The following is a 14,854-nucleotide window of genomic DNA, read 5'->3' as shown; positions in this document are numbered from 1 at the left end:
GAATAATTGTTACTAATTTACTATGTCATCGTTAACAATGTGTGTATTTTAACTGCAGTATCAATATATGGCAGACATTAAGTGGCCCTTCAATAGCTATGATTGAAAACATCCGAGGAGTTTTAGCTTAAATTTTGGTCACTAGGCATTTGCTGTATTTGAAACTCTTCCATTTGCTTATGCTGTGACTTAATAAAAATAGCATAACATTAACCTTTATAGGTTTAATATAATTATAATTCTCTACATCCAATTGTACTTGTAGGGTACATGCCAATCAATTAATGATTCTGTACACTCTTGCACTTTAATCCTTTACAACCAGTGCTCCGAGTAAAACCACAAGGGCAAGGTGGTTTGTGATTAGGTGTCCACTCTCCCAAGCTCTCATTGGCATAAAAGTCCATTGGGTAATGTTGAGCATGCCATTCAGCATGTCTGAGAGCCACAGTTGCTTCATATGGGTTTAATAATGGCCGAGGGAAAGAAGCACCCCAGTCGATAGAAAGACGTGGGCATGCCACTTGCACCCATGTTTCAATATCGCCCATGGCTGCTAGCTTTGCTGGGAATATCTCGGACAGAAGAACAACTACGAAGTCTTTCCCTGCCGTTTTCAACTGCTTCTGAAAAATAAAAATATATTTGTATATAAAATGTATATAAATCTGTAATATGGTTATTTAATTTTTTTTTAATCCAGCTCTTAATTTTTGTGGTATTTAATGAAGTACTTTTTTGATGGGTTTTCAGTAGCTAAGAGCTGGCCCAGTAATGCGTAAAAGGTGCCAGTACCAGAATCTGACTTATGAGGTGAGGGAACCTCGGGGAATAGAGAGCGACTCAAATTTAACCCTTGGGCAGCAGCTATGGAAAAATGGTCATACCTGCCTATGTGCAAAAATTAAAATTCCAAAAAATAATCTTTTATTATAGAATTATTAATTTGTATTCATAAAGTAAGAAAAACCTGAGAATAAGTGAATATTTATCACTTTATTGGGTGGTGTCTGTCAACGCACTTGACTTTGATGACACTTTGTGTTATCCTCCGTTGCTGCATCACTTGTTTCTCTTTATTTACAAGAGTATGTGCGTTGAATAACTTGATAAATCACATAATTCACATAACACATTGTAATGTTTCAATTGATGGTTGGTTTACCTGTTATACCTGTCCACTGCAAGCATATAAAGTTGTGAAAAAGATATGAACATAATATGCAGTGGTGTTGGACTCTGGGCAATGACATAAGGCCTAATTGGCACCATATGGGCGAGAGTATAGATTGAAACAAAAGCGTAAGCCACCAATGTGGCTTAAATTACACCTCCGTGCCCGAATCGGAATGAGCAGCCCCCCAAAGCCACCCGAGCCTCATCCCAAGCTAAACCTCGCTCCGACCCCGAAATCCTCAGATGTTCGGGAACTGGGGAAACCATGCTCACCTTGGAAGAAAGCAAGTACGGGTATGGTGAATTTGCCCTATGGGAAGGCCAGGCACTGGGATTAGCTAAGCCTGTAGAACCTTGTCAGATAGCAGGCAAACTGACCACCAGTAGCAGCTATGAAACCTCAGGAGCAACAGTGAAGAACCTCTGGAGGACCAACACAACCTACGCTTATCTAATAAGAGGCTAAGCAGACCTCCTCTGTACCTACACAGTAAAATAACAACATACTGGAGTGAACAATGTGGAAGAAAATGCAGAATAGCACCAGTGCAGAGCAGGGGTGCCATAGGCACAATCCGAGAACACTGTATAAACATCAGAGGTCCACGGTTGTTCAACGTCCTCCCAGCAAGCATAAGAAATATTGCTGGAACAACCGTGGACATCTTCAAGAGAAAACTAGATCATTTTCTCCAAGGAGTGCCGGACCAAACGGGCTGTGGTGGATATGTGGGCCTGCGGGCCACTGCAAGCAACAGCCTGGTGGACCAAACTCTCACAAGTCAAGCTTGGCCTCGGGCTGGGCTCGGGGAGTAGAAGAACTCCCAGAACCCCATCAACCAGGTAACCCTAGGGGCATGCTGCTTTTGTATAATAAGACACCTGGCCACCACATCACACATACAGCTGGAACATCCATACAGGGCAAAAATCCAAAACAGGAACTTGAGGCCAGAGGTGATTGATTCGACCACCAGCACATTAGTTCAAGAACTGGAGTGGTTGACTGCCGGCTTCCCCTTCCCTACTATGGGGGGGCAGCATTAACGAGCGCAAGTGATAGTTGCATGAAGTGTTGCTTGTTGGGTTTCTTTCTAGGATAGTTATTTTTTATCTTTTTGGATGTAGATTGCACAGGTTAACCAGACTGGTCTATTTTGATTCGCCTACCTTTCTGGGTCCTTCCCCGGTCGATGGCAATTATGACATACTTTAAATGTAAAGTGCTCATAGGCCATTGCTCCCTGCACCTCTCTGAGAGGACCAGGTTCTGGCTCATGGTTCTCGGTAGGAATAAGGACTCCTGTGACTGATGACCCTAATATAGTACGTATCAGTTCGGAGAGCTTCAGGAAGCAAACGGGGCTCCCCACAGAAAATAAAGACCTCTGAGCAGAGCCATACTCCACACCAGAAACCATAAACATAAAAGCATCTAACCTGAGGGTAGGTTCCAAGCCCCAAATTTTGCTTCTTTGAGAAAAGAAGCATAACCCCAGTAGGAAGCATCAGCTCAACCACCTCCATTACCAAAGTGGAATAGGCAAACCACCTGAAACAGCCTGGGCCCCCAAGGAAAAACCAAGGGGAAATGAATGCTTGGTGAACAAAAACTAGATGGGTCAGGAGAAAGAGAGACAGTAGGGGCAAGCTTGGAACAAGATGAAAACACCAACTATCCCAATTATGAATAAAAAACACAATGGGGCCAAATTTAGGGAATTGACAAAGCCAGAAACAATGAATCAGGGTTTTGACTTTTGGTCTCTGGTAGGCTATTAATGACTTGCAAGAGCATGATGTGATTCGATAGGTTTGGAGCTATTCAAAATGGCTAGCAACAGATTGCCATCTTCCAGCCTTACCAGAAAATGCAGTCCTAACTACGTCAAAAATAATTCTCGCCAGAAAACACGGCAAAGCACCTTCAGATATACATGTTCTTGGGGATATAAACCACACAAAGTTTAGGCTGACCAAGGCACTCCGGTCCTTGACAAGACAGGTGAGACTTCCCAGGTACCAGCCGGAGATAGCAGTACAGACACAACAGGGAAGAGGGAGGCCATCCTGGTATACCAGACCAGTCCCAACCAAAGAAGAACTTGAGAAGGCACCAATGGGACTTACATCAATTGACCTAGAAAAGAACCAGATCATTGGTCAGTAGACAAGGCTTGCAGATGTACAATGTGACATGAAACACAATCATTATGGAGAAAGGAAGCAATAACATGGCAATGGCCCCTGGTGAAACTAATGTTCCAGGGATAGTTAACACCACTTGGCTAAAGTGTAAAGCAAAGAATGAGCCCCATCAGAGTCAGAGGTCCCATGCCCCTGATGTGACCAGGGGCCAGACTCACGAAGCCGAGCAGTTACGCAAGTACAGTACATACTTACAAACCTGTACATCTTTTCTCAATCTTTTGCAGCTTTATTTACAATTATTAAACAGTTAATGAGCTCCAAAACACCAAGAGGCTGTTTATAACAACAACAACAGTTAATTGGGAAGTTTTCATGCTTGAAAACTGTTTAATAAATGTAACCAAAGCCGTCAAAGATTGAGGAAAGATGTACACGTTGGTAAGTACTTGCCTAACTGCTTTGTGAATCTGGCCTCAGGGAAGTGAGTGAAGGCTCAGGCTAGCCGAGACCCAGGATGACCTAGGTCGACATACACGTCGTGGTTAGGGTATTTATCCTGAAGTAATGATCATTAGCCTTGTTGCCTTCAAGTATGTAATTTTATTCAAGCAGTTGCATGTTTTGTTGTACTTGTACTTTCTGTTGGCTTTTCCTTAGTTTTGGGGTGATCTCTGATCCCCAAACTCCCTTCACTTTTGGATAGGGAGGGGGGGAGGGGGAGAGAGAAGACAAACTCTGGTCCTGGTTCTCAGTAGGCAAGGGTGGGTCTTGGAGGCATCTCCCTGGCTTGACTGGACCAGCTACTTAGCTCAGGAAGCTACTGTGAGAGCCTCCCAGAAAACAATAAATGAGAAATGGTTATGACTTTACCTGAAGGTTTTCAAGAACTTTGGTGTTACCCTGTCTGCCAAGAGTTCCTAATATTAATCCCCATTTTTTAGCCTTGCTTGCTATATCAATGGCATCTTTACGAATTTTCTTCATCAGTGGTTGATCATAATATTCTCTGGACAGAACCTTGGAGTAAGGATTGTACCTGTTGATAAAACAAAATAATGTAAAATATCTATATTTCACAAAAAATATCTCAGTACTTTAACCATATATTTTGATAAAAGACAGTCAAAAGAGAGATTCTCAGATCATCCTTATCTTGGCATTCAAAATGTTGTAAAGCATTAAGTATAATGAAATGCACCTCTCTGGGCAGCAAATTTGTAGCTTCCCTAGCTGTATGTCACTGGCATGGCAAGAGCACTGAACATGCCAAGCTCTTGTTGAGTACTTCAAACCCCTAAAAATTTGTATTTGCCACTTGATGGTATGGGCGTCACATAGGAATCAGAGCTCAATGCCCCAGTGAAGTGAACCACCTGCTATAACACCAAGAGCTCTTTTAAAATACTCAACTTCCCTCTAAAGAACACTTGGTAACACTGAATCACCTAGGTATCAGGCACAATGTAAGATAATTATGAGGAGAGAGCATTAGTCATCATGACTACATAGAGTATCATACATAAGTCAACCAGCAGTATACCACATGGTGCCCCTGAAGACACAGATCTGGAAGGAATCTTGCAGATAAGGTTCTGGTATATTGCTAATAGTCTCAGGTCCTTACATTGGAAGAGATCAATGCTGTCAGGTACGTAAGTAGTCAGAAATTGTGGCTTACATATCTTCCCAACAAATTTATATTCTAGGAAATTTAGTGACAAGCCTTAGAACAGGGCAGTGTAGTACAACAATTTAAAAACGAGCAATAGAAGATAGAAGGGGAAGTCACCATGGTGCTTAAAAAGAGTAACAACAAGAACCAAACAAAACGAAAATTAGTTAGAACCACGATGGATATGACAAAAGAATTCCTAGCAAAATATAAAAGTAGTATCCGTGTGTCTGTTCTTGCTACCGAGTTTGGTATGCCTAAATCTATGACCTCTTAAGATACTAAAAAATAAAGAGGCCATCAAGGGCACTTATAGTAAAGTGTTAAAAACCAGTCCTGGGCAGTTTGTAAAATTTAACAGAAATGGAATTCATAGTGTGGTGAGGCTGCTAGTTCTAACAAAAACCCTACCACATATGCCATCAACTCTCCTAAGTACAGTACAGGTAAAGTGAGAATATATTTGTATTTATTTCATCTATTTATTGTGTTTATATGTGTATTGTTTGTGGTCTGGAACAGATTAATCCTGTTTACATTATTCCTTATGGGAAAAAGATTTGGTGCTTAAACAGATCAACACTCGAACGGCCCTCTGGAAAGAATTAACTTCGAGTACTGAGGTTCCACTGTATATAATGTTTGATCATCCAACATATTAAGTCCCTGAAAAATAAAGATGTGCTACGGCAGCCATCTTGGAAAATGGCAGCAAAAGACAAATTTTTTGCACTTATCACGGAAACCATCCATGTTATCAACAATATTTTGAAACCAAAAGATACAAGAATTTGTTTTGCCGAGGACAGGTAGCCTGTGTACATATATACAATACATTAGGCTTATATTGAGGTCCCCTAAGGTAAAATTATTGACCCTCTCCAAGATGTAATCCCACAACAGCTAACTCCCAGGTACCTATTTACTGCTAGGTGAACAGGGGAATAAGGTAAAACTTGCCCAACATTTTCTGCCCCATTCAGGATGTAAAGGCAAAATATACTAGTAAAAATCAGCATAAAGGACACCAAGATGGAGGACCCATAGTGATGCCATCTACTAGCTCATACATGCATTAGGTGACATCTTAGCTTATACATCTATTAGGTGAGTACATGCACCCATCAAGATTCAGGAAGGGTACCTCTTTGGTACATGCTTTGGGTAGTTTTCTAAGCATGCCTTCTGAGATGTCAAGGGGTGTACAAATTGGATACAAATAAACTCTGCCCATCATCATTCCAATAGTCTCATCCACAGGCATACTCGTGAAGTGATTCAACATCAAGAGACGCTCTCAATCCTGACTGGGGCAACTGCCCCAATAAGTCAACAAATTCTTTTGGAGACTTAAGGCTGAAGGCATGTGGCATGTAAAGTGTTAGCTGAGAGTTGAGTCACTAGACTTGGGACAGGGGGGTAGAAATTAGCCTAAGCTACTCTATCCCTTTGAAATGTATTTCTTGCTTATCTCAATAAACATACTTGAACTTGAACTTGAACTAGACTTGGGTATCTGATATTGAGCACAAAATAGAAGAGAGAGCCCTGAAAAACATTACTGATACAAATATGTCCCCTACCGACACCAACAAACTGAAGACTGAAGTAATAATATACTAATGTATAAGAGCATTGAGACTGCCAACTTGCTCATGAAAAGCTCTACTGACACCAAACAAAACCCCTTGAAAGGCACCTAACACAGCACAAACAGCAAGGGGACTATCAAGGAACAGTCTCTACACATAACCAGATATTATATACTGTACTTGATATACTGATTGAATGGGATCAAAATAAGTCAAATTAATTTTATACAGTATTTGAGAACTTCAAAAAGATTTGTTACTTACAAATATGTTGGAACTTCTGGATTTGAAATCATTATTGACTCTAGATGGAATCGACCATCACCAAGACAAATGATAGTATGACCTTCTGGAACAGGTGGTGAAGTACAGCCAAGAACCTCTCCTGGAGATAAGGGCCGACATTGTGGGACACATACTGTGTATCCACAACTTTTGAGATCACTGGCAATTTTTTGGAGTGAACTGACAAACTGTATAATTGACACTAAAGCTAATGGTACAGATAAGGGAAAAACTGCCTTAATAGTATCTGAAAGATGCACTATATCAAACTGAATATCAACAAACACATACAGGCATGGAATGGAGCCAGTTTGATCTATTGGGACAAGGCACGAATGACCATAGTGAACCATGAAGTCTGCACCAACGGCTCGTGCAGTAAAGTCATCAATACAACAACCTCCGTACGTTACATCTCCCATTATTGTAATTTCTGCTCCTGTCCATGACTCTATTATATCAGCAATTGTTGTAGCAAATAACAATAAACCCTCTGGAAATTGTAAAGCAACATGTTTTGACTCAGCTTGTCTGATTCTCCAAATAGTTTTAGGTATTTCAAAATTATAATTTTGGGGCAAAATGTCCATAGCTAGCTTAAGTTTCGGGTCATTTTCTATCTCAGTTGGAATGCCTTTTACAACATTTCGAGGTCGGAAAATTTTTCTTTCTTTCTTTGGAGCAATCACAATTTCCTTATTAACAGTGTCTGAGGATGTTGGCTCTTCCTCCATTATATCTCAAGATAGCTGGTCTTCTGAAACATAGAAAAATATATATATATATATGTAGATATCATCATAAATACATAGATCTTGATCACTACTACAATTTTGTCCCCATTGCCTCAGACACACTTGGTGCCTGGGTTGAAGTGCTGCTAGTTTTTAGCAGCAATGAAGTTCATTATACCTTTATGTGTAATGAGGTTTTAAATACAATAAAATGACAAAATACAAAAATATAAGGGGTGGTAGGAGGAGACAATATGTGAGTGTACGTGGGCTCCACAATGAAAAATGAATTTTGGAGAATTAATTTTACAATTACCCTCGACAGTGAAGAAAAATGTAAGAAATATTGAGAAAATTCGTGTTAGAATTATTAATCTTACCCTTTCGGTGATATATATATATATATATATATATATATATATATATATATATATATATATATATATATATATATATATATATATATATATATATATATATATGGTGCTATAGTATTATTATAGTATTATAATAATGGTGCTATAGTATTATTAAAATTATAATAATGGTGCTATAGTATTATTAATAGAAGAAGTACTGTACTACTGCAAATAACTCCTAATTATATTCAGTAGTATTTATTAATAGTACTATGGCTAGCCACCTTTTTTTCAACAACTGTGTCTTAGAATAGTTTTACGAAGGGTTTGGTATATTACTAAGGGTTTGAGATATATATTGCACACTGTACACTGTATTACCATATTTTCTACACTGACATATATGTTCTTTATTTTAAAATATTCTTATTCTTACTCTAAGACTAAGCTAAGGTGAAATCCTGCAATGATGTTGGGTGGGCTCTTTTACACCAAGGATGTGGCATAGAGCTTAATTGTTAAGGCACAGCCGGAGAAGTCGAGGCACAGTTGGAGAGACGAGGTACAGCTGGAAAGTTGAGGCACAGGTAGAGGTGAGGGAACTGTGACCCAGGTAGGGGGGTTGTTGTTGTTAATGAGTTAGGGTCAACAACAGCACGTGGAGAGGTTGTGGGAACAGCTGGGAGGTTGAAAACATCAGTCGCTCGTTTGTAACGCAGCCCTTGGCAACGTTTTCTTTGGTTGGCACCGTAGGGTTAAACTATATTATATTTTACATGAATTTACCTAAACACCATCATCCATTCAGCGGCCACAACGAGGATATGAAGCCAGCAAAGAGTTTGCCAAACAATCTATCTTTAAACGAGTTGAGTATAATTTTGGATTGCCTATCAGCAACTTAATAACCAAGAACTTCAACAATACCATGTAGATCTCAGACAAAGTGAAATCTTCAATAGCAGTTCTATCTATCATCATACTATTATGCAAGAAGAGCTACACATTTATAGATCATCCAATGCAATCAGCGGACATCTAGAAGTTACTACTGCTCGGCTTAGACTCGGTTACAAGTATCTCTGGGAATTTTCATTACATGCTGATGACCAAATGTAAACTGTGACAAAATTATTCACACACCCTCCGTCACTATGTGATGGAGTGCGAAAAGATACGTGAATTCATAAACAATACTTTAACATAATATTTAGGAAATATGTAAATATACAATTCAAGTGATATACTACCAGGAATTTTAACCAAATATCCCTAGTTTGCTAACTGTAGGTGGTAATTGTGGGTGATTTTAAACTTTTCATCGCTGCCCACTGGATAGGAAGGTGGGTGCATAATGAACATACAGTTACGACACAAGCTCATCACATGTGTAAGTTGCTTAGCTTATATTTTGTAATTAGATGCATGTTAGTGGCTTTGCAAGAATGTAAGAACACGTACGTACCAATGTCATGTACTCTCAAAAACCCAATTTACCTTCTGTATATAAATAAATAAATAAAAGATATAAATAAACTAAAATAAATAAATCCGATAATACCGGTCGTTCTAGAACCCGTTGTTGATATAACAATCAGCATTACCTGGATTCACTAGTGGTCCAGTGGTCCACTATTTCTTTCCTGACCTCGACGAGGACAGGAAGCTGGCGACTTGTCAAAGGTCCCTCCATTTGTCTTGGCGTTTGCGACTTCGGTGCATAGGCGATTCCATGGGATTATTACCCCCTATGAGTGAAAACAACAACTCCTTGTATGTCCTACATTGTGGCGTGTTGAGCTCGAAGCTGTTGAACATTGTGTGAGTTGCATTGAACCTTTTATAGAGGTGGGCTGGACTAATATGTTTTAATTTATTCAGCGTTTTGAAGTTTGGATGAGATAAGCCTTGTCATGTCTGGTTTGTAACGTTGGCCTTCAATCGTTCCAAGTATGAGAGTTGACTTAGTTCTCGGGTGAGTATTTATCTCTTATAACGCTTTGCGTATTAGTGTCTGTATTCAATATTATTTTTTGTGCCTATTAATCAACCACTGTATCATGTTCTTACGTGTTTTTGTAGTAAAGTGAATGATTATTATTATTTTAATGGTTCAAACTTTTCTGATTAGACTTGTCAATTGGTAAGAATTACGGTTCCTATACCCATGCTTCACTCTACTACGGTATAGTGCCTGGATGTTCCCTTGCGTGCTCCAGCACCGTTGGCATCACCGTTAACGGCAGCCTGTAGGCTCTAATTGCTATTATTGGTTAGCAATATAACTGATGATGAGGATGGTGTCCATCTGTCACCAGATGGACACCATCCATCTGTCAGTTGTGTTGGACCGCTCTGCAAACACTACTTAAGCTAGGCCAACTCAAACATTATATGGTTATCACAATTAATTATATGTTTATCGCAGTTAAAAATATATAAATGAAATGAAGTGATATTTGGTTATGACACAACTTTTCATTTTCTCAAATATTAACCCAGACACATTATATATTGAACTAAAAAACACTGGTGAGGGAGTGGGCACTGTGGCCCCAGGGAGTCAGCTGACACAGGTGAGGGAGTGGGCACTGTGGCACCAGGGAGTCAGCTGACACAGGTGAGGGAGTGGGCACTGTGGCCCCAGGGAGTCAGCTGACACAGGTGAGGGAGTGGGCACTGTGCCACCAGGGAGTCAGCTGACACAGGTGAGGGAGTGGGCACTGTGGCACCAGGGAGTCAGCAGACACAGGTGAGGGAGTGGGCACTGTGGCACCAGGGAGTCAGCAGACACAGGTGAGGGAGTGGGCACTGTGGCACCAGGGAGTCAGCTGACACAGGTGAGGGAGTGGGCACTGTGCCATCAGGGAGTCAGCTGACACAGGTGAGGGAGTGGGCACTGTGCCACCAGGGAGTCAGCTGACACAGGTGAGGGAGTGGGCACTGTGCCATCAGGGAGTCAGCTGACACAGGTGAGGGAGTGGGCACTGTGCCACCAGGGAGTCAGCTGACACAGGTGAGGGAGTGGGCACTGTGGCACCAGGGAGTCAGCTGACACAGGTGAGGGAGTGGGCACTGTGGCACCAGGGAGTCAGCAGACACAGGTGAGGGAGTGGGCACTGTGCCACCAGGGAGTCAGCTGACACAGGTGAGGGAGTGGGCACTGTGGCCCCAGGGAGTCAGCTGACACAGGTGAGGGAGTGGGCACTGTGCCACGAGGGAGTCAGCTGACACAGGTGAGGGAGTGGGCACTGTGGCACCAGGGAGTCAGCAGACACAGGTGAGGGAGTGGGCACTGTGGCACCAGGGAGTCAGCTGACACAGGTGAGGGAGTGGGCACTGTGCCACCAGGGAGTCAGCTGACACAGGTGAGGGAGTGGGCACTGTGGCACCAGGGAGTCAGCTGACACAGGTGAGGGAGTGGGCACTGTGGCACCAGGGAGTCAGCTGACACAGGTGAGGGAGTGGGCACTGTGCCACCAGGGAGTCAGCTGACACAGGTGAGGGAGTGGGCACTGTGCCATCAGGGAGTCAGCTAACACAGGTGAGGGAGTGGGCACTGTGCCACGAGGGAGTCAGCTGACACAGGTGAGGGAGTGGGCACTGTGCCATCAGGGAGTCAGCTAACACAGGTGAGGGAGTGGGCACTGTGCCACCAGGGAGTCAGCTAACACAGGTGAGGGAGTGGGCACTGTGCCACGAGGGAGTCAGCTGGGGTTCGGGTGGACCAGCCAGGGGGTGACTCGGTACAATAAGACATAACCGTACACACAACGGATCCCTTAGTTCTATTTCCGTTGTGGGAAGCGGGCGGTGAACCTCTCCCACCCGCCACCCGCTCTCACTATCCTCTCTCTCACAAGTTGTGCAATAATAATAATGAACATAATTTTTGTAATAATAATAATAATAATTCGATAAGCGTAATGAATATATTCATGTGGTCCATTCCAACCTGTTATCCTTATTTTTATGTACTTGATTTTACATATACTTAATTACTTATGTAACTCCTTAAGTACTTATGTACTTAAGTAATTATAAGCTTCCATACAAATACCGTAAATGTCCCGGTTCATGATAAAAGAAAATTCACCTTGATGGGTACAATTTCGACGTCTATTTTCTGTACTTTCCATGAAGCAGACTTATTACACTGGTGAGAGGGTTAACAGCAGTTAAGTACATCGTATTCTCTCAGGTCATGCACATGAGCTAATCCCCTCGTGTAGCGTGTCTCTCTCAGTTTCCTGGAAGTGTGTACGTCACTCATGCAGATCTGAACACTCTGAACATAAGAACAAAGGTAACTGCAGAAGGCCTATTGGCCCATACGAGGCAGCTCTGAAACAGCTTATCCCCTCCTTTTCTCCGCATGAAACGAATAGATACTCTAGTGTTAATGTCACGGATCTTATCATACACACTGTAAATTTAATTTCATTCTCAATATTTCAATCATTACAATTCTTTGACATCCAAGAAGCCTCGTTCTGTATCAGCTATCCTCATATACCTGATCAACCAGGCTGTGACTCATACGTCAGGCTGCGAGCAGCCGCGTCCAACAGCCTGGTTGATCAGTCCGGCAACCAGGAGGCCTGGTCGACGACCGGGCCGCGGGGACGCTAAGCCCCGGAAGCACCTCAAGGTAACCTCAAGGTAGGTAAGGTAGCCTCGTGAGGCTATGAGGCTTTCCTCATAGTCTCGTTCTGTATCAGCTCTATTTTTTTAAATTCTGCCTTGGCCTGTGTAAGACAAAACGGGTGCTGTGTAGTCTATCAGGGACCGAACAGTGCTTATATATAACATCCGCAAGATAGGTACCCCAACACCTGCACCAGAAAAAGCCAGTGCTTTTAGAGGATGCAGACTAATTAGTATGTGCTGTCATAGTTAAAATGTCTTATTAAGATTCTATTGGTGTTTAAGGTGGAATGTGATTAATATTTGTATACTGTGTGGATTCATGAGCCCCTTGATTGATGAGCCATTGTCTAAGTATTTTTTTGGGGTACAATGCGTGTTAGTGGCTTCGCAAGAATGTTACAATATCACTAATGTAATCTCACCAACCCATTGTACCATCTAGTAAATAAATTATTATTATTATTATTATTATTATTATTATTATTATTATTATTATTATTATTATTATCATCATTATTATTATTATTATTATTATTATTATTATTATTATTATTATTATTATTATTATTATTATTATTATTATTATTATGTTTCACATGTTTTACCTAAATAAGGTTGGAGGAGTCCCATGTTTAACTGAAAGCTGACAGGGGAAGACTTAAGCTTTTTAAATACATAGGAAATAAATCTTTGTTGAAGGCGGTGGGTGTGAGTGGGCGGGCGGGCGTGAAAGATATAGACTAGCAGCGACGGTAGACATTCTCCCAAGGGAGTATTTTCCATCTCGTAAATGTGAGAGAGGCATCTTTGACATCAGATCAGGTCAGAGACAGGAGGTGCAGAAATCAGCGGCCGATTACCCCTCCTACCCGTCCCCCTCCCCCCACCCCAGGGACAGACGAGTCCCCCCGGCGAAAGACCATGATAAATATTTGTGTTCTGTATGGGTTTGTGAGCCCTGGTTGATGCCTGGTTGGTTGATGGGGTTCTGGGAGTTGTTCTACTCCCCCAAGCCCGGCCCGAGGCCAGGCTTGACTTGTGAGAGTTTGGTCCACTAGGCTGTTGCTTAGAGCGGCCCACATACCCACCACAGCCCCTTGAGAGACCTTGAATAGCCGAGGGGAGAAATAGCCTAAACTTCTCTATCCTTTTGAGATGTATTTCATTTTCTCAATAAATCTACTTGAACTTGAAGGTATCTTTTGGGCGATAGGTCACGGGGGCAGGTGGGCACAATTGGGTCCTCGTTACCCAGGCGCCGGCATAAGTTTCGGCTGACTGGAGACGACGATAATTACCTTTAGGGGTCATACGGGATCCCCGGAGAGGATACAAGTCGTAGCGTAAGGATTAAGGAAGCAGGGAGTGCTACCTGCGGGCCTTACGGGGGCGGTGCTGGCAAATGTTTACCTGGCGGGGGAACACATGATGACTTTTTAATGACGGAGGAGAACAAATACTTATATGTCCCTTTCACCAGGTCTTTATGGGATGTTTATTTCCATGGATTGATTTGATTGATTGATGAAGATTAAGTCACCAAAAAGGTGGCACGGGCATGAATAGCCCGTAAGTGGTGGCCCTTTTGAGCCATTACCAGTATCAAGAGCTGATACTGGAGATCTGTGGAGGTGCAACTGCACCCTGCGTGACGGGAGATGTCTCCCGTATTTCCATGGAAGTGTGGATGACAATTTATACCTATATGTCTGGTTGATACCTGGTTGATGGGGTTCTGGAAGTTCTTCTACTCCCCAAGCCCGGCCCGAGGCCAGGCTCGACTTGTGAGAGTTTGGTCCACCAGGCTGTTGCTTGGAGCGGCCCGCAGGCCCACATACCCACCACAGCCCGGTTGGTCCGGCACTCCTTGGAGGAATAAATCTAGTTTCATCTTGAAAATGTCCACGGTTGTTCCGGCAATATTTCTTATGCTTGCTGGGAGGACGTTGAACAACCGCGGACCTCTGATGTTTATACAGTGTTCTCTGATTGTGCCTATGGCACCTCTGCTCTTCATTGGTTCTATTCTACATTTTCTTCCATGTCGTTCACTCCAATACGTTGTTATTTTACTGTGTAGATTTGGTACTTGGCCCTCCAGTATCTTCCAGGTGTATATTATTTGATATCTCTCTCGTCTTCTTTCTAGTGAGTACATTTGGAGGGCTTTGAGACGATCCCCCTCGACCCTGAAAGCAGCCAGTCAGACGAGGAGGGCGAGTATCTAGAAGTTCT

The 14,854-nt window shown here is 42.3% G+C and overlaps 1 protein-coding gene across 1 annotated transcript; it reads right to left on the bottom strand.

Annotated features, from left to right (window-relative positions):
- Positions 1-209: 209 nt before the first annotated feature.
- Dph1 (diphthamide biosynthesis 1) lies at positions 210-8,671 on the bottom strand. Its single transcript, XM_045751883.2, has 4 exons — positions 8,406-8,671; positions 6,856-7,633; positions 4,198-4,363; positions 210-626 (listed from the first exon to the last, which is right to left on the bottom strand). Exons 2-4 carry the CDS (start codon positions 7,608-7,610, stop codon positions 282-284), a joined length of 1,266 nt encoding a protein of 421 aa, XP_045607839.1. The 5' UTR covers positions 7,611-7,633; positions 8,406-8,671; the 3' UTR covers positions 210-281.
- Between the last annotated feature and the right edge of the window lie 6,183 nt (positions 8,672-14,854).

The sequence above is a fragment of the Procambarus clarkii genome, chromosome 82 (genome assembly GCF_040958095.1).
Source record: "Procambarus clarkii isolate CNS0578487 chromosome 82, FALCON_Pclarkii_2.0, whole genome shotgun sequence".
In the NCBI taxonomy this organism is placed as follows: domain Eukaryota; kingdom Metazoa; phylum Arthropoda; class Malacostraca; order Decapoda; family Cambaridae; genus Procambarus; species Procambarus clarkii.
This window is presented reverse-complemented; position numbering and strand designations above follow the sequence as displayed.

Bases quoted from the DNA above. Each gene is read 5' to 3' on its own strand.
- Dph1 (XM_045751883.2), bottom strand. From the start codon at position 7,610: ATGGAGGAAGAGCCAACATCCTCAGACACTGTTAATAAGGAAATTGTG. The intron at 4,364-6,855 runs GTAAGTAACAAA...TTTTATCAACAG, and splicing joins CCAGAAGTTCCAACATATTT to GTACAATCCTTACTCCAAGG. The intron at 627-4,197 runs GTAAAGTCATAA...TTTATTTTTCAG, and splicing joins AAGTTCTTGAAAACCTTCAG to AAGCAGTTGAAAACGGCAGG.